The 19116-nt window shown below is 44.7% G+C and overlaps 1 protein-coding gene across 13 annotated transcripts in view; it reads right to left on the bottom strand.

Moving 5' to 3' along the window:
• Positions 1–19116, bottom strand: part of DLG2 (discs large MAGUK scaffold protein 2) — a 1449438-nt gene that overhangs the window by 774734 nt on the left and 655588 nt on the right. For all 13 annotated transcript variants that reach the window (XM_005287552.5, XM_005287553.5, XM_005287554.5 and 10 more), the window contains one exon: positions 9194–9355. In XM_005287552.5, the coding sequence (XP_005287609.1) occupies positions 9194–9355 (162 nt within the window). The remainder of the gene's footprint in view (positions 1–9193; positions 9356–19116) is intronic.

Below are 19116 nucleotides of genomic sequence, written 5' to 3'. Positions count from 1 at the left end.
CAGATTGTCCTTAGTGGCCTGAAAGGCCTCTGGCATGGACGTCACTGCCAGGCGCCAAGGTCCTCTGCGCCGCTCTCCAGGGTGGCGGGCGGGTCTTGAAGGGGGCTCGACAGCTCAGTAGCTGCTGGAGCCTGGCCACTGACCAGAGAGAAAGAGCTGCCCCTCACAAGTCTTTGCTCTCCTCTGGCTCTCTCCTTCCCTTTATGGCACACAGGAGAACGCCCTCTCTCGGCCTTTCTTTTCTTTTTTAGCCAGTACTGGGGATGGGGGTCGGTGCCAGCGGCGCGCTCCACATCGAGGCTGCGTTGCTCAGAGCAGAGACCGTTCTAGTCAGCTTCGATGCCAGTGCAAGGGCGCTTGAAGACGAATGTCCCACTTCTTTTTCATTCATGGCCTGAAGCTCTTACAGATGCGACACTTGTGCTTGGAGGAAACCCACATGAGCGACTTCAGACAGCTTTTATGGTGATCACTGATTGTCACAGGTTTCTTGCAGCAGTCACAAGGCTTGAAGCCCGGGGAACGGGGCATGGCTGGACCTAGGCAAAGTCCCGTCCAGGACTAACCAACTATTACTAACTCTAACACTAAGGGGATTATAAAACTATAAAAGTTTTTAACAACTATATAGAAAGAGTTCACAACTAGACACAGTTGAGAGAAGTAAGCTTGCCGAGGCAAGGACACATTCCAGCACCGTCACTGGCGGTAAGTAGTAACTGAGGGAGGGGGGAGCTGGCAGTGCCCCAGCACATACGAGTGCCACTCCAGAGGGCGCCAGAGGTGGTCTCCTATGTATACCACTGAGGGAAACACTTCCAGCACTGGTGCACGTGGTGAGCACACACACCTACAATGCAATGGACATGAGCAATCACTGGAAGAAGAAAAATGAATTTCAATTTCTGTATGAATTTGAGATTCAGGGGAAAGAAATGAATTTCTGATAACAAAGCTGAACAATTAAGATTTAACTGTATCATCTAGTGAAGGTACTATTAACATGTGGCAGCTCAGCAAAGAATATTTAAGCTGGACAATAAGTCATCAACATATTTATGACATTTAGAGCAAACAGAACATGTTACAAAGAGGCAGCTTAGACAAGGTCAAATTTTAAGCATGCAAAGGTCCTAGAAGAATAGCAACATACAAATAAATAAAATTTGTGCCAGAGTACATGCAGTGCTATGTAACTGTAATTTGCTATTGAAAATCAGAGGAAAAGCATGTGCCCCTGATAAATTTGATCATTTCTTCCATGCTACTTGTAAGAGGGAACATTTGTTAGAGTTACAAAAATTACATCCCCAAATGCAAACTCAAATGCAAGCCTGCCTAGCTCTTTGGAAAGGAATATACAGAATAAGAGGAATGTTTCCAGCTAAATGAATTTTTTTTCTATACTATTCTCTCCCTGCATTTGCTATCAGAACTTCTCATTCTGCAAGACGTGACTTAATCATAAGACACTTAAATTGAAGTACTGTGATTAATGTACAAGTTCTGTACCCATTTATCCAAACAACAGATTTTAGAGGGTGAAAATGAGCTCATATTCTAATGAAATGCTCTACAGCAAACAAAACTGACATCTGAACAAGAAACTAAGCAACTCCTGGACATTTCTAGGCCACTTTCTGCCTTTACTGTTAAGGTGGTTTTGGGAAATGACCACCAGCAGCTACTAGGGTGAATGACAGGAGTGAAACAATAGTTCAGGTACTTGTAAAAAGGCCCAGGATGACCACTGCCAAGTGACATCAACTCTTCCCTGGTGGTAGCAGCAGGCTCTAAGGAGCAAGGGAAGAGAAGCCTGTTACTAGAGCCCTGTGCAGGACTATTTTTAAACCTGCTCCTGTGCTACCCCATAATATCCACTCTCACCTGCCCTCTATACGGCAGCGGGTCCTGCGGGACCCATGGGATCCCAGTCCTGCTGCAGGGCTCTACGCTAGTCCCACGCAGGGCTCTACCTATTACCACCACAAAGGGAAAGTAGGCAGTGGAATCAGAGTTTGCTGCTACCAGACCATGTAGGAGGGAACTGACTCTTACTAGTAGTTGCAGCATCAAATCTTTTATCTGTGACACTTCTTGAGAAGCACCTTGCCTGTCAACAATAGGCCTGGCCTATTTTCAGGGCCCTCTAAATAACTAACAAAGTTGGATCTCCCAGTCCCCCAGCCACACAATTCTAGGACGGCTTCCAATCAGGGCCCCTTTTCCCTTTCTTCATTACTACAACTGTCCTCTGGTTCTCTGTGCTCCATGTCTGTAGGCTGGCCAGTTTTGGTTGGACATATTCCTGGAGGTTTACTCACGCGGCAATCTTTAATTAAAGATTAATCTTCAATTCCTGGAGACTACAGGACAATCCTGAAGGGTTGGCAACCCAACAGTTTGCCTTAAGACTGAAGACAGTACCTCACACCTGCACTAAAAATAAATAATGTGCATTAGGGTTGTAGTTCCCCCCCTCTTCCAGCAAGTGAGACTGTCAAGGAAGAGACAGAAGGAGAGGGATTTGAACTTTTCTACAGAAAGGATCCTAGCACAGGGCTCGGATGCTCTCTTCTGTACCAAATGCCACCAGAAGGCGACACTCAGCTCTTGCTTTAAACCAGGAAGTAAAGGGAAGGACTGGGAAAACCGGACATCTAAAATATGCATACAATCAATGAGATATAACAAAGATTTTCAGTTTATTTGTAAAGAGCTACTCACATATTAAAAGTAAGGGAGATAGAAGAAAACAGAACAGCCAATACCAAGTATTCAAAGCAGATTTAAGAATTCTCTCTCTCATTTAATGAACACTTATTAGATCTATTTCCAGGTGGAATTTTAAAAAAAATGGGAGTTAGAGAGTGAGAGAATGTATAGCTCTGGATACTAGATACAGTTGTGAAATATGTTATAGCCAAAAGATTTCTCAGCAAAGCATGGATCCAAAAGGTAACTATGTACATAGTTATACATAGTTAAATCCTTAACATACCATTCCTTACATTTCTATTAAATAAGCACGGCCCACCCATATGCTGAAAACCTTCTCAATAACTGGTTAGTGAAGGCCTGCTGTTCCAGACCAAAGATTTCCAGCAAATTCCACCATCTAGTGTCAAATGAAGAAAACTACAAGATGAGTATTTTTGACTGAGACCTTTTCATTTTTCTAATACAAGCTAGGGCATCAACACAATTTGTTAAACTCAATGTGTTACAAAAAACATTTCAGTCATATCAATATAGAAAAGTGCCTCATTCTCAGTGAACAGGCCAAAGCAAGGGTTTTGTGGAAGCTCCTTTAAGCTTCTACATTATAACGGAATTAAAGCTGCTCAGGAAACCTTAAATAGTGTCCTTTTCTTACTATTGAGGGATTCACTGCATCCTTAGCACTCTTAACACAGGCTTTTTAGTTGACTATATTGATAGCATTGCATAGGTGAACAATACACTCTACAGGCAAACATAAGAGTGAAGTTCATGTTAAAAATTTGAAGTTAATCTAGAGTCACAATGAAACGAGAGAGAACCATGATAAACAGTGGAAGTAAACTGTGCTCCTTGAAGGTTCATTTTCCTTGTAAAGAGTGGAAAATAAAAGCTGTTCACACATCATGGATTTCTTATTGCTTTGGGAGTATTCTTAAAATAATTATTAAACTATATACCCAAAAAACATGATAAACATTGTTAAACGTAAAGGAAGCACCTTTAAATAGACAGCGTTACTGGGCTGTGCAAAAGCTATGACTTAACATACTGTTTGGAATGCCCTTTTCTGTTTTCTTCCAACACGTATTGTGTCCCAGCTCATGCAAACTAGCAGGGCCGGCTCCAGACACCAGCCCACCAAGCTTGTGCTTGGGGCAGCACCTGGAGAGGGGCGGCGCGGCGTGGCGCTCCGGCTCCAGCCGCCGGGGAGAGCGGAGCCACAGTAGGCTCGCCGCCCTCCCCCCAGCGCTCTGGCCGCCGGGGAGAGCGGAGCCCTGGCCGGGCTCGCCGCCCTCCCCCCGGCGCTCTGGCCGCCGGGGAGAGCGGAGCCCCAGCCGGGCTCTCTGCCTTTCTCCCGGGGCTCTGGACGCCAGTGGAGCCGCGGCGGGCTCGCCGCCCTCCCCCCCCCGGTGCTCCGGCCAGTCGGGGAGAGCGGCCCGAGGCCGGGCTCGGCGCCCTCCCCTGCTGCGCTGGGGGGGCGGCGGGAGGCTTTTTTGCCTGGGCAGCAAAAAAGCCAGAGCCGGCCCTGCAAACTAGACCCTAGATACTTGAATGATACCCAACCACTGAAGGGTGGCGGGCATCAGTGTCTCACACCCTATCCAAGTTCCAATACAGCATCCATCACACTTGACAACAGTGTCTTAGGGGGACTGATTTTCAAAAGGGCTCAAAGCCAAAATTTCCAAGTGTTCAGCACTTACAATTGGGACCAGATTTTCAAATAGAACTTTGCTTCCATTTAGTCACCTAAATAAGGGACAGATTTTCAGACGTGCACAGCAGCCACTATTGGAACACTTCTGGCCCACATCTGGTCACTTATTTTGGTGCCAAAATTAGAGCTGAGCTCTTTTGAGTATCTGGCCTCAAGCGCACAGAGGCTCAATACTAAACGTCAAGCTCAAACAAACCACATAGGGATATTTCAGCAAGAGGCAATTTTCAGCTCATATAATCATGGCAGATTTCCTCCTTGAAAGAATAATAAAAGTAATGTGTGCAAAGAAGAGGCTTCTTCCTCCTTCAAACTCACGCCTTCCAGCTTATCAAAAATCGAGATATAAAGTTTAAAATAAGGCCTGGTTCTGTGATAACAAAATCCAGTTTCTTGCCGTCACCGCTGAATGAGATTAATTACATACGTCACATATATCATTCATGATTCTCCATTCAAAAGAAAATAAACTGTGCAAATCATTCTATCACTTTAAAAACATGTTTTATTTGAATGATTTATTTGACTAAAGGCAGTCAAATCATTCAAATAAAAACATTAATTCTGGGGCCACAGACCCCACTGTGAAATCCCACTCAGAGAATGATTTAAAGGCTATTCGGTCAAATATTTAACTCTTTATCTAGCAACCCACCATAGTTCCTGGGCTTCATGCATTCCACTTGGATTGCTTGCCAGACATAAATCCCTTCACCCCGCCTGGTTGACGTGAACTTGTGATTGTGTTACCTTTTACACGTTTCTCCTTTGAACCAAGTATTCTGACCTGCATTCACAAAACTGGGTCAGGACAGATCAAATTTTCCAGTGAAAACAACTCTCAGTGGGATTTTCTGACAGATTTATGCAACTGCAGTTGTCAGCAGTTTCTTGCTCCTGACACAACAATAGACAGGCTGTATTAAGACCCCAGTACTTGGAATTCTACTTGGTAAGGAAATATTTCAACGTTTCCACCACTTATGAGAGAGAAAATGAACATTTATACTATAGTCACATCTCCACCTCCAGACCTTTATAAGGAAATATTTATCGCCTCTCTAGAAGCACATGTAACACACTTCAGGTCCCTCTCCATGCCAATCCGAAAAGGGTATGAGTTGTTACAGTCCCCTGCTACAGAGCATTGACAGTTCATGCTTTTAGCTTTGGAGGTCCTTAGTTCACCAGCCAAAACAACACCTTTCACACACATACTGCTTGAAAGCACATGGATCTCAATCTCAGGTTGAAAGAGGGAATGCTCCATCACATTTAGTCAGTCTCACCAGAAATAAGTGATACACTATATATGCAGCATCTCTAAGAACCAGGCGAGGATGGAGGGAAGAGAAAGAAGAGCACATCCTGGAAGAAATCATGAAACTGAATTAATCTGAATACAGAAATTGTGTAGCCCAAGAATAAAGAATACAGTAAGAACTACTCTGGTTAGCCTTTCCTTGTGCAGATGATGCTACTCCTGCATTCAGATCCCAACATGAGAAGAGGCCTTTGAATAGGCTTTCAAGTCAGTGCTGAGAAACAACACTCAGTGCAAGAAGCAGTCAGACAATCCTGTCAGAGAACCAGAGAACTATGGGTCCATGACTTACTCTGCCCTTCCAGGCCCTCCCTACACTTAGGGGACGACAGCCAGGGAAATGGAGCCAATGTTTAGAAGCCAGCAAAAGAAAACAGCAAGAGACATATGCAGACATACATGACTAAGTGAGAAGCTGGGGCAAGAGTCTAAATGAGAGACTCCATAGTAAGGAGCAGACCTGAGAGTACAGAATCAGAGACCCTTAAATAGGATCAGAAGGAGACTTGCAGTCGACATGGGCATACAAGCAGCGTCAGGGCCGCCCAGAAGGGGGGGCAAGTGGGGCAATTTGCCCCAGGCATTGGAGGGGCTCCGCGAGCCCTGGCCTAGAATCCCTTCCCTGGCTAGAGGTGCCTTTTTAATTTTTACTCACCCGGCGGTGGTCTGGGTCTTCGGCGGCGGGCCCTTCACCCGCTCCGGGACTTCGGCGGCACTTCGGTGGCGGTCCCTTCAGTGCTGCCAAAGATGTGGAGGGAGTGAAGGACCCGCCGCAGACTTGTAGCACAGCCTAGTGAGTACAAGCACCGCAGCGGGTGGCGCCTTTTTTTATGTCCGCTCCCCCGCTTTGCCCCAGGCCCTCTGAATCCTCTGGGCGGCCCTGAGCCGTGTTGCATAGCCCCTCTCCTCCCTGCACTCCCTCCATGTAGCAAGCGCCTTCTGCTACCACCGTAGGAACTGGGCTGAGAGGCTTTAAAGGGCAGCTCCACAGATCTGGAACTACTCTCTTCCTCCACCCACCTCACAGCACTGGGCTTGCCTACCACCATCACCACATTAGCAGCCTGGGTCAGGTGACCTTACAGAGAAGTTTCCATCTTCAAGGTAAATAAAGGTTGTCTCTTTGCCTTATCTACAAGAGGTCATCTCCCTTGCTTAAACAAAAATAGCCATCCCTGATACCATAAAGGGCCAGAACACCTTACCTCACAACTCCCCCATAGGGTAATAAAAACTGTTGTGTCTGTGTTCTCTATACACAACTTCAAGGATATGAGGAAACCACAGAGACGGTCAGGCAGCGGAACCCCCAGAAATTTATTCAATGGTATATGCAGTCAATCCCTGCGGAGCCACTGGTCCCAGAGGATTGACCGCCAAATCCAAGCCATGCTCAGCCCCCACCTTCCAGCCCAGCTTGCTCAGGTGCAGTATCGCCCCTCATCCCTCAGAGAGACACTGGCTGCTGGAAGAGGGATGAGGCCAGGCATGCCCCCAAGAGGGAACTCTGGTGCAGAGCTAGTCCCACGGCAGTGTTGATGCAGGGGCGTGGAGGAGCCAAAATCGGTGTTGTGAGTGAGTGTCATTGTGACCTGGTGCATGGAGGGCACCCAATCCCACTCTCTTAAATTTGGCCCCACCGCCTTCCTGTCGCAATGGATGGCTGGCAGGACCAAATCTAAGTGGAGTGGGGCAGCCAACGCTGCTCCTCCTTGCTATTGTCAGTGGTATGCACGGTGCACAATGCGCATACTGCTGCGGGTGCCACTGCAGTCAGGCTCTAAATAAACCTGTATTTACTATGGACACATTAACAGAAAAGGCCTAGCTACATATTGCTGCTTTGGTAATAGAAGACAGAGACCCATTAGAGGGCTCCTGAACTATTTAAAAGGGATACTACCCAGTTCCTATACACAACAAAAAACTAACAAAGCGGTACCTTCAGCAGTCCAGAGGCATGAAGATGGGTTCACAAAGCCAATCTATGGAGGAAAGGCGCTCTACCTTCCTGACCGCCACCTACACACATCTTAAAATAGCCTCTTACTTGCCACCATACTGTAATCACTGCTTGGCCCTCCTCCCATTCCATAACCCGAACACAGTATCATGGAGGTCAACCACATTTGTCACCTGTAAACTGCTAGAGTCATCACCTGTAACAAATCCACCAGAACATCAACACTTCTAACTAAGAAGCCTACCATCTTTCTTTTCTCTTCCCAGTCCTAACAAAAAGTAATAATCACTGGGAAAGCGACTATATTAATCAACCTAACAAGTATTGGGGAAGTTTTACAAATACTTTAAAGCTCTTACCACTCTTTTTAAAACAAAAACTACATCCTTTCATCTCTTAGCATACAGTGTGTGTGATTATATGGGATTCTTTTGGGATGACAAAGAAAAATAACTTAACTCCCGCGTACAGATGAGCAGTTTTTGCATTGCTAGTGAACCCAAATGCACCTGATAAAGCATCTCCATATTTTTTTAATGACTGACACGTATCACAAAGCACGCAGTGACAAAGACATGGATAGCAACAAGTGCTGCAGCAATAAAGATTTGAACTGTGGCAAACAAAATCTTCCTTCATGCAAAAGTTTACATGGAACTTGCCACCAGGCTTAAGATGAGAAGAAAGACAGTACATGCTTATTGTACCTTGGGAGCAAGGTCAGAGAAAGTTTGTCATGCCAAAACCACAATGCCAGAACTTTTTTGGAACATTTCATCCCCTTTTATTCATAGATTCATAGATTCATAGATTCTAGGACTGGAAGGGACCTCGAGAGGTCATCGAGTCCAGTCCCCTGCCCGCATGGCAGGACCAAATACCGTCTAGACCATCCCTGATAGACATTTATCTAACCTACTCTTAAATATCTCCAGAGATGGAGATTCCACAACCTCCCTAGGCAATTTATTCCAGTGTTTAACCACCCTGACAGTTAGGAACTTTTTCCTAATGTCCAACCTAGACCTCCCTTGCTGCAGTTTAAACCCATTGCTTCTTGCTCTATCCTTAGAGGCTAAGGTGAACAAGTTTTCTCCCTCCTCCTTATGACACACTTTTAAATACCTGAAAACTGCTATCATGTCCCCTCTCAGTCTTCTCTTTTCCAAACTAAACAAACCCAATTCTTTCAGCCTTCCTTTTATATAAAAGGGAAGGTTTGCTTGTCAATACCCATTTCCCCCCAAGCTCTCACAACTCTAATATAAAGCTGTGCCTGCAAAGCAATAACCTGTTACTCTACAATATCCACCAAGCTTTAAAGACCTGCCACAAAACAATCAAACTTCACTAAAGCATTTCAAATAGCAACTTGCCCATTGGACAAAACGATCTTACTCCAGGACTATGGGACAAGTGATCCCACCTGTTTTAAGACCAAAGCCATAATGAATCTTCATCTTACCTTCAAAGGAGAGATGTGTGATTGCAGGACGTATCCATGGACATTTTCTATCTGAGATAAGTTCTTTTCTGACACATGAACAAGTTCTGGTCCTCTCACTTCATGGGTTAAACGAGGTAAGGTATGATCGTGCAGGGCATCCTCATCTTGATAGCGATACTTCTAGGATAAAAAACAAGAATAATAAGCAGCTGTGAAAACACCACACATGTTTTAATATCATTATAGATCACTAGTCAATATTAGCTCCCCAACCTCCACCGAATCAGTAACTCAAGAGAAACAACCTGTTTCCAAGCAATTCATCAAAAAAGAGGCAGATTTGGTAGTAGATTGCATTGATGCACTAGACTTTTACTTTCAGAGATTTGGGTTGAAATCCCCCGTAAGGGAAAGAGAAACCTGTTGATCTTATCTTAGTCTCTCGTTGACATTGGTCCACATCCCAAAACCCTCAGAATAATATTACATTACACTTCTGTAACATTTTCCATCAGAAGATCTGAAAATGCTTTAGAAACATGAGGTAGGCTCACAACAAACTTTACGGGCAGGAAATTGGGGTGGTGTATAATTAGTCCCCATATTACAAATGGGGAAGCCATGGGACAGAAGGGTTACATGACTTCTCCTAAGTCAAACAAACATTGTAAAGTTTGGCCAGCCTATTTGGCACTATTTTCTTTCAGTCAGGACTTAGGGGAGAGCTACAGGGCTTCTTGAAATCTTTGGCACAAAGTAGATGGATATGGTGCTATTGTGAAATTTTGCTTTCAGTTAAGAGATCAGTAATTCTGTAAGACTCAAAATCAAATTTAAAAAAATATATATGAGTACTTGGACCTACTGGCCTTCTCACAAAGTTAGAGGTTAGAACAGAAAACTAAGCATGTCATAATTTCACAAGAGTTTTGGCACTGGAGGAAGATATTGTTGAAAATCCGTTCTCTCCATTTCCCATTTGGAATTCAGGCCTCACTTTTATTTTAAAATTGTGATATACAGTAGTAAAGTTATGTTAATTCATGAAGACATTAAAAATCAGATGTCATGAAGTGCCCCCACAATCCACTGAAAGGTGAGTTCAGGTGTGTGCTGTTGGTATACACCTTGTTCCAAAAGTTTACAGTTCACAAACTCTCATTCTGGCATAAGGGAAGGGCTCGGCATACACCGATTATTTACAAAATACACAACGGGCAAGAATTGGTCTCTGTTCCCTCTGTGGGTTATGTCTGCAACACTTTATGCACACACACACACACACACACACACACACACACACACACACACACACTTTCCATATACTGCAATTATGGAACATACACAGTAACTGGCACCAGGCAGATCATTTTGGCAAAAAGCCACCAATCTAATAGACAGTATTCCAACCAATGCCATAAGCCTTGGCACACAGATAACAAAGCCCAAGCAATCCATTATCCTCTACTAATTCTAATGCACCCCTTTTAAGGAAAGTGTCCAGCCACACTGATGCCATAAATATAATGAGCAATTTGTTTAAACAAAACTTTGAGAAATAGCTGCATAATGCAAGAGTCATCTCATCTCCCTTGCTACAATAGCTCCCAGACTGGACAACTGCATCTCTATCAGTGTCTATGCAAGACATCCGTGAAGAAGCCATGACTGGTTCACAAACCATCTCTTAAGTCTCCTCCTTATGATGGCATTGATTCAGAGCCTGCATCAGCTATCTATGCACTCCCTGATCCAATTCAAGGTTCTGGTTCTGACTTCTGAAACCCTCAAAGCACAAATCTACATTATCTCCATGACACTTTCTCTTTTCAGGGAAGCCCCAGCACCTTGAGAAATATGATCAAACAGGTGCTCAGACACTATAGTAATGGGTGTCATAAGAATATAGACAGATCAGACACAGCATGCTTATTGGAACCCAGGAACTCTCAGAGTAGAGATTGAAGTTTTGTCCTAATTTATTGCTCTGAGAAAACACTGGAGCTAGAGCCGTTCTTTTGACCAAACAATTTTCCACTCAAAGTGGGTTTATTAAAATTTTCTGTGGGGAAAAACCTGCCGATTCAGTCTACATTTTCCAATTGCTCAATTAGTTGAATCAAAATGATTCAGTTTGTTTCGGAACACTGCACTGTTCCATTTTGGTCAAGTGTCACTTTGCCATTTAGACATTTCCAATTGGAAACATTTTTTCAAAAAAGTTTTCAATATTCTAACTTTTTGTTCCCTCTTTAGAACAGCGAGGGATTTTTGAAGTGTCAAAATTTTCAGTGAAAGAAAGATTCTTTTCTTTGAACAGCTGGCAAGTAGTGTGCTGCACTCAAACAAGTCAACTACAGGTTGGGGATGAGCTATTGTGCCAGGCAGCAGAAACTTGCATACTGCAATGATGCGGGCTACTGCAATGTAGCTGAAAAAAACAAAACCAAAAATGGGTCCTAGGCAGTGTAGGCAGCATGATCTCAGAGTCAGTAGACCAGAGTTCTTTCTCTGGCTCTGTCACTGACTTACTTCATGATCTTGGGAAAGTCACTTCTGCACCAAGAAGTGGGGAGGATATTTACCATCCTTTACTAAGTGTTCTTCATCCAGAGATCTTGGAGCACTAAGTAATAGGTAATACTAGCACTTATTATTATTGATACTTATGTGGAGCTCACACACAGCTTAGCAATACAGTCCCTGAGTAGTATAGAAAATCTTCACAATTTTTATCAGCTTCTGCAGAGAAGTTGTTCTATCCCAGTGTCTCTCAGACTTTTGTACTGGTGACCCCTCTCACATAGCAAGCCTCTGAGTGCGACTCCCTTATAAATTAAAAACACTTTCTAATATATTTAACACCATTATAAATGCTGGAGGCAAAGTGGGATTTGGGGTGGAGGTTGACAGCTCGCAACCCCTCCATGTAATAACCTCGCGACCCCCTGAGGGTCCCAACCCCCAGTTTGAGAACCCCTGTTCTATCCCATAATTTTAGTTACTGCATTACTTAACAGAAACACATGGTTGATAGTTTATAAGATATTTACAACAAAGCACTCAATCTACCATTAAAATCCCACACTACAAATCAAAAGTAATCTCGATCACTACAAGAAAGCTATCCATTTTCATTGAAATCCTAAATTAAAGACGAAAAAAACCTCAGTGAAATTAGCTAAAGTTGCTATTGCTTTAGCGATTTGTATTTTTAATCCATTCTTAGTCTATGTGATTCAAGAATATCATCAAACTTTTTAAAATGTAGTCCTGTTATAAAGTTACATTCGACCTTGTAACAGGGGCCTGGACGCCACTTCCATCTTCTTCCTTGCAGAAACTGTAGGGACTCCACGGGCTGCGTTCTCAGTGAAATATTTCAATTCCCCTTCACCAGTATCACCACAGTACTCTGTGTCTCCAACTATTTACAATATTTGCCAAGCTTTAGGCCCTCTGACCAGCACCCGAAGGGAACAGAGATCTCCCTACTCTGAGGCCTCTGTATGACTAGATTCAACTAGCCCTGTTCCTCCCTCTCCCCGCTGCACTTCCTTCCTGTGCCTTTTCTCAGCCCTGGACTGACGGGGGCCAATTGAGATCTTACCCCACCAAGCCCACCACTCTGATCAGATAATTACCCCTATCAGCTTCTATTGGGCCACTAATTAGCATGTGAGTGACCAGAGTGCAGGCTCACCTACTCACTCCCTGCACACAGTCAGACCTAAACAAAATACCAAGAATAGTTAAGGAAAATAAATGTAGGGTAAAACTTTCAAAAGCAACTAAGTGATTTAAGCTCCTGAGTCCCATTTTCTAGGGCTACTGTATGTCTGGATTTCCCCGGACATGTCCGGCTTTTCGGTCTATAAATAGCCGTCCGGGGGGGATTTTTAAAAATCTAAAAATTTCCGGGATTTCCCCCCAGTTCGCTATTTATAGACAGAAAAGCGGCGGCCAAGCACCGCCAGGCAGCCAAAGCCTCTTCCCGTCTCTCCCCATCCCCCCATTACCACACTGTCCGGCCCCGCAGCTGTCTTCCCCCTCCTCCCCTCCCCTGAACGCTCCGCCCACCTGCTCCTCTCCCTCCCCTGCGTCCCGAGAATCAGATCTTGGCGGGAAGTCTGAAAAGAAGCAGCAGCAGGTGAGAGGCAGCAGCAGGTAAGCTGGGGCGGGGGGCGTGAGGAGGAGAGCTCCAAGGAAGCGCGGCCCTGGCTGAGCGGCTCCCTCCGGCCCGGGTCGAGCGGCGCCCAGTGGCCCCAGCAGCTCCGGCCTGGCTCGGGCCCCAGGGCGGCGGCCCCGGTCCTGGTTCTGGGGGTCCTGTCAGGGGGCGGGGAGCAGTTGGATAGGGCATGGGAGTCCCGGGGGGTCTGTCTGGGGGCGGGGGTGTGAATATGGGGTGGGGGTGTGGATAAGGGTTGGGGCAGTCAGGGGACAGGTAGGGTCGTAGGAGGGCAGTGAGGGTGAGGGGTTCTCAGGAGGGGGCAGTCAGGGGACAAGAAGCAGGGTGGCTTAGATAGGGGGTGAGGTCCTAGGGGGCAGTTAGTGGCAGGGGTCCCAGGAGTGGGCAGTCAGGGGACAAGGAGCGGGGGGGTTGGGAGTTCTTAGGGGGGCAATCGGGGTGGGAAGTGGGAGGGAGTGGATGGGGGCGGGGCGGGGCAGGGCCGGGGCTCGAGCGGGGCTCCTCCCCCGCAGTGTCCTCTTTTTTGCTTGTGGAAATATGGTAACCCTACATTTTCTAAAGTGAATTAAGAGCCTAAGTCCCTTAGGTGCTTTTGAAAATTTTACCTTATAACTGCATATTAACCATTAGCATGCAGAAGATCCTGCATATTCAGTCTGCATAAATTAGTAAGCAAGTATACCGTACACTTCTGTACCTTCCTTTTCCTTCTGCCCTCCCCACAGGCCTTGCCCCTTCCAAATTCTTCACAAAGTGTTGCAACTAGAACATTCTTCATGTGGCTATTTCACTCCTATTTTGAGCCTGCATCACTGCTATCACATGAGAACCAGTAAAGAGCTGGGAACATGCTGAACCTGGAGTCGTTACGAGGACTGCTTTTTACCGCTGGTTCCCAGCGTAAACATCATGTCATGAGTGCAAGCCAGTAATAAAGAAGGGTTTCTGGGAAAGTGGTGGAGCAGACCAGGGAACCAAGCAAGAGATCTGACTCACCTCCCCACAGTCAGAGACGATCATTGCTTTGTAGCATTGTGCCCTGCGGTGGGCCTACAATTTCCTTGGGAAACAGCTAGTTCCCTGGAAACTGGCTTTTTCTCAAAGGGTTAATTCAAATTTCTGGAAGGAAAACAAATGCATAATGCTGCTCCTTGTTTGACAAAAGAACAGGTGGATGGCTTATGATAATTAAATTACAAATCAGTGCCTGCTGTTCTCAGGGTATTGTATGCTGCCAGCTAGCATCAGATATTTAAAATCCCATGTAATTACCTATAATGGAGGAGTGGAGGGTGTTGCTGTGAATTTAATGTGAACTTGCTCTTTTTAATAACTGATCATTCCTGTTACAATGTGAGAGTATTGCTATAAAATGGTACCGCCACCTCACTTTACTCCAGCCGGGGGGGGTTGTTGTTGTTTGTTTTGAAGTTCTGTTTGCAGGGGGGAAATGTCAGCTGAACAGAAGGTAGGACCTGACACAGCACAGAGTATTGGTTAAAACCTTGCAGTTGGACACCGGCCAGTTCTGATGCAAAAAAAGGAGAAAGACAGGGAGACATTGACTTGACAAGTTACTGTCTATGTGCAAATACTGTAATTTTCATACGCTACTCAGTGAACTTACATTACCCTGACAGTCTTATAGGAAATAAAGCCGGTTGGAAATTTTATGTATTAATAGAAAAAAGCATTTGCTGCAAAATTTTCACAAGTTCAAAAAAAGATTTTACCCTTTTTTGGATTTGAAAATATTTTATTTTGGGTCAGTTCAGCATTAATATGGGCCCTGAGCTGCCATGGTAGTAGTTGGAGTGCATTGTGTCTCCATTCCCCACTGTTCAACGTCTCCCATGATGCACCCCGATCTCACCTTTGACTGAAGCAATAGGATACATCATCCAAGTCAAATGGACACAATATATCATAGGAGCTGTAGTCAGACGGGGACTCAAACTACAACTCCCATGAGGCACCACAACATCTGTGTGTATGGTGGGGGCTAAGATTAATGTATAATGAAGCCAAAACTAAAACATTTCAATTTGGGAATGTCAAAATTAAATATTTCAACATTTCTCAAATCAGAATTTTTCAGAAGTTTCTGTTCTGTGAAAGATAAAAAAACGATATTTCAACTTTTCCTCCCACTCTGGGATGAAAACATCTTTTGAAATATCCGAATTTCAAACAGGAATTTTATGCAGGATGGAAATCGAGTAAGGAATAAGATTTCTCAGCTATATTAAATTCCCATACAGTAACCAGCTAGTGGTAAACACACATTTCAGTGCTTCCTATCATGCAGTTCCATCTCTGGGCAGCATGACACGCTATGGCCAAAAGAAGGCCTTAAGTAATACTACTTGTTTTAGTCAGAGACCCATAGCATTTAATCTAATGCTAGTTACTGATCAACTCACTGCCACGTGAAACAACTACAGATGCAAGCAACTTTATTGAGTGTACAATTTAATGGAAAGACTTATTCAGAGTGAAAAACACTTCTGCCTTGTCAAAAACAACCATGTAGACAAATGCTAGAAAGAATAGTTAGTGCTGGCATAACACAGGAGTGGGGCTAATCATGCAAAATGTGTCCCATGAATATTCATTTGAGTTCTTAAATGAATTCCTTACAGCCACGCTCGTCCTACTTTTGTGTTCACTTTTTGAGTTTTTACGAGCACAATTGTTCACAGGGAATTAATTCCAGTGTCAGATGTGAGCATACTGTGAAACCAAACTTTACATTTGCACACACAAGTATTTGCACTGGAAGTGTTTCTTCACTCATCCAATCAGGGAACTGAAATAATATCATATTATTCATCCAACTAATAGCAACTGAGCAGGGCCGGTGCTACCATTTAGACAAACTAGGAGGTTGCTACCCTGTTTCCCCGAAAATAAGACAGTGTCTTATATTAATTTTTGCTCCCAAAGATGCGCTAGGTCTTATTTTCAGGGGATGTCTTATTTTTCAATGAAGAAGAATACGGTACACATCGGTGGATGCCTTATTATCGGGGAGGTCTTATTATCGGGGGGATGCCTTATATTACAACGAGAGGCAAAACTGTAAGTAGGCCTTATTTTCGGAGGATGTCTTATTTTCGGGGAAACAGGGTAGGGCGCCAAGATTTGGGAGCACCAAAAAGCAGTGCCCTCAATTTTTTTTTACATTGTTTCAACGCCCCCTCCCCGAGCACACGGTCGCCGCTCCACTTCTCCCGCCTCCCAGGCTTGCAGCACCAATTAGATGTTTGGCGCTGCAAGCCTGGGAGGGGAGGAGAATTAGAGTGGGGGAGGCATGCTCAGGGAGGAGGGGGAGCAGAGGTGAGCTGGGGTGGGGAGCTGCCGCATGGCTCCCTGGGCGGGGGGAGCTGCTGCAGGGGTGCCTCGGGGGAGGGAGCTACCGCAGGGCTCCCCACCTCTGCTACACCCCCTCCCCGAGTGTGCCATCGCTGCTCCACTTCTCCTGCCTCCCAGGCTTGTGGCGCCAATCAGCTGTTTGGCGCCGCAAGCCTGGGAGGGGAGGAGAATTAGAGTGGGGGCGGTGTGCTCAGGGAGGAGACGGAGCAGAGATGAGCTGGGGCGGGGAGCTGCCGCACGGCTCCCCGGGGGGCGGGAAGCTGCTGTGGGGGGGCCGCCTCAGGGCGGGGGAGGGGAAGCTGCCATGGGGGGGGCGCCTCCTCAGGGCAGGGCGGGGCGGAGAGCTGCCGCAGGGCTGGGGGGGGGCACAAGGTGGAAGTTTTGCCTAGGGTGCGAAACTTCCTTGCACCAGCCCTGCAACTGAGCAACCCAGCTTGACTCTTTCTTTGGCTCCGTGCATATAAATATATATGAAGTGGAAAAGTTTCAAGAGACTGACTTTGTAGCCTGGTGGTGACAGCACTCACCTGGGAGGTTAGAGACAAGATTCGAGATCTTCACCTGTCTGATTCAGAAAAGGGACTTGAACGTGAGTGCCCTAGCCACCAGGCTATTCTGGAGTGCCACTCTTATTTTTCATGAAAAACTTCAAAAGGTCTCAGTTTCATGCCAATGGTGAAATCTTGAAAATTTGTATGGAATAGGAAAACTATTTCCTGCTCAGCTCTAATTGTGAATGACTTGCTGTCTTGTCTATGTAGTGTATTTTTAAAGGGCCTGTCACCTTAGTACTGCAATACCTTTCATCCAAAAATCAAAGAACTTTTACAAACATTGGATATTTTGCCCTACACCTTGTTGAAATGGATATTTATGAGTGAGAAAATTAGGCTCGGAGAAATTCAGCCCAAGGTCATATGTTGAATCAATTAATAACCCAGGAGGTTAATTCCTTATCTGCTGTTCTAACCACTAGCAAAGCAACCACAGTGAAATGCAAAAGGAAAAATGAAATATATAATTAATTTCTGATGAATGCTCTTAATTTTTATTTTTTTTGACAAGGGTTCTAAAAAAACAGTAAATTGGGCAGGAATTATGGTTCTCGTATCCCTGTTCAGTACTTGGCACAATTTTGATATCTCAGTAGAAATTATAATCAGTAACAATGTTCCTTTGGGGGAGTGAGAAATAGAGATACTGGTTCCTAGTTAAGTTAGATTTTGTGGAGGACAAGAATTAGAATGAGACTCTTTTGAAGGAGGGAACCCTCTCATGACACTGATCAGCCGCATGTGCCGTTTTTCTATGCAGTGCAGCAAACCAAATTATAATTGTTCAGGAAAAGAAACACCAGTGGATTGATATGTTTGTTTTTAATACTAAAACAGTAAGGCAGTTTTAGGAATCATATATCCATTTAATAAAAAGAAAACAAAACAACCCCCCCCCCCCACACACAATTTTATAGCATATTCACAGTCTGCTTCGTGAGCCTCAAACCAATTTTATTTTGCACCGTGAAGGGCAGGATGATAAAATATATAATTTTAAAATTGCCATTAGCCTAACTATTGGTATATGTAGTGTTGGTGTAGCCATGTTGGTCCCAGGACATTAGAGAGACAAAGGTAGATGAGACAGTATCGTTTATTGGATCAGCTTCTGTTGGTGAGAAAGAGAAGCTTTAGAACTTACAGAGAGCTCTAGAACTTACAGACAGCTCTTCTTCAGGTCTGGGAAACATACTCATTGTGTCACAACTAAATACAAGGTGAAACAGATTGTTTAGTATAAGTAGTTAACAACACATTTCAAAGTATGCAGTGTTCCCAGACCTGAAGAAGAGCTCTGTATAGCTCAAAATCATCTCTCTCTCACCAACAGAATTTGGTCCAGTAAACAATATTACATTACCCACCTTGTCACACTGGATTTTTGGCTTATTACAACAATCTATAACCCACTAACTTCTCCCTCCTCTCCCCATTATTATTCCCCCTATTACTGGGCAGGTATTAACGGGCCACTTCACCTTGAATGGGTCCTTGAAATGTGTTAAGTACTTATGTTAAGCAATTTGTTCCACCCTGTATTTAGCTGTGACAACTTGAGTACATTTCCCAGATCTGAAGAAAAAGTCTACGTACTCTCAAAAGCTTGTCTCTCTCACCAACAAAAGTTGGACCAATACAAAATACTACCGCATCCACCTTGTCTCTCTAGTTAGCCTAACTACACTTTCCTTTAGTATGTTGCTGCAATTACGCCTTTAGCTCACAAGATGGCACAATAACCATCAAGTTAAAAGACGCTCACATCCAACTGATTATATGAAAAGCATTTGGGGGAAAAAAGTGAGTAGCTATAAAAGGTC

Source organism: Chrysemys picta, chromosome 1 (assembly GCF_011386835.1).
Source record: "Chrysemys picta bellii isolate R12L10 chromosome 1, ASM1138683v2, whole genome shotgun sequence".
NCBI lineage: Eukaryota > Metazoa > Chordata > Testudines > Emydidae > Chrysemys > Chrysemys picta.
Note: the sequence above shows the minus strand (reverse complement) of the source record. Positions and strands in the feature narration are given on the sequence as shown.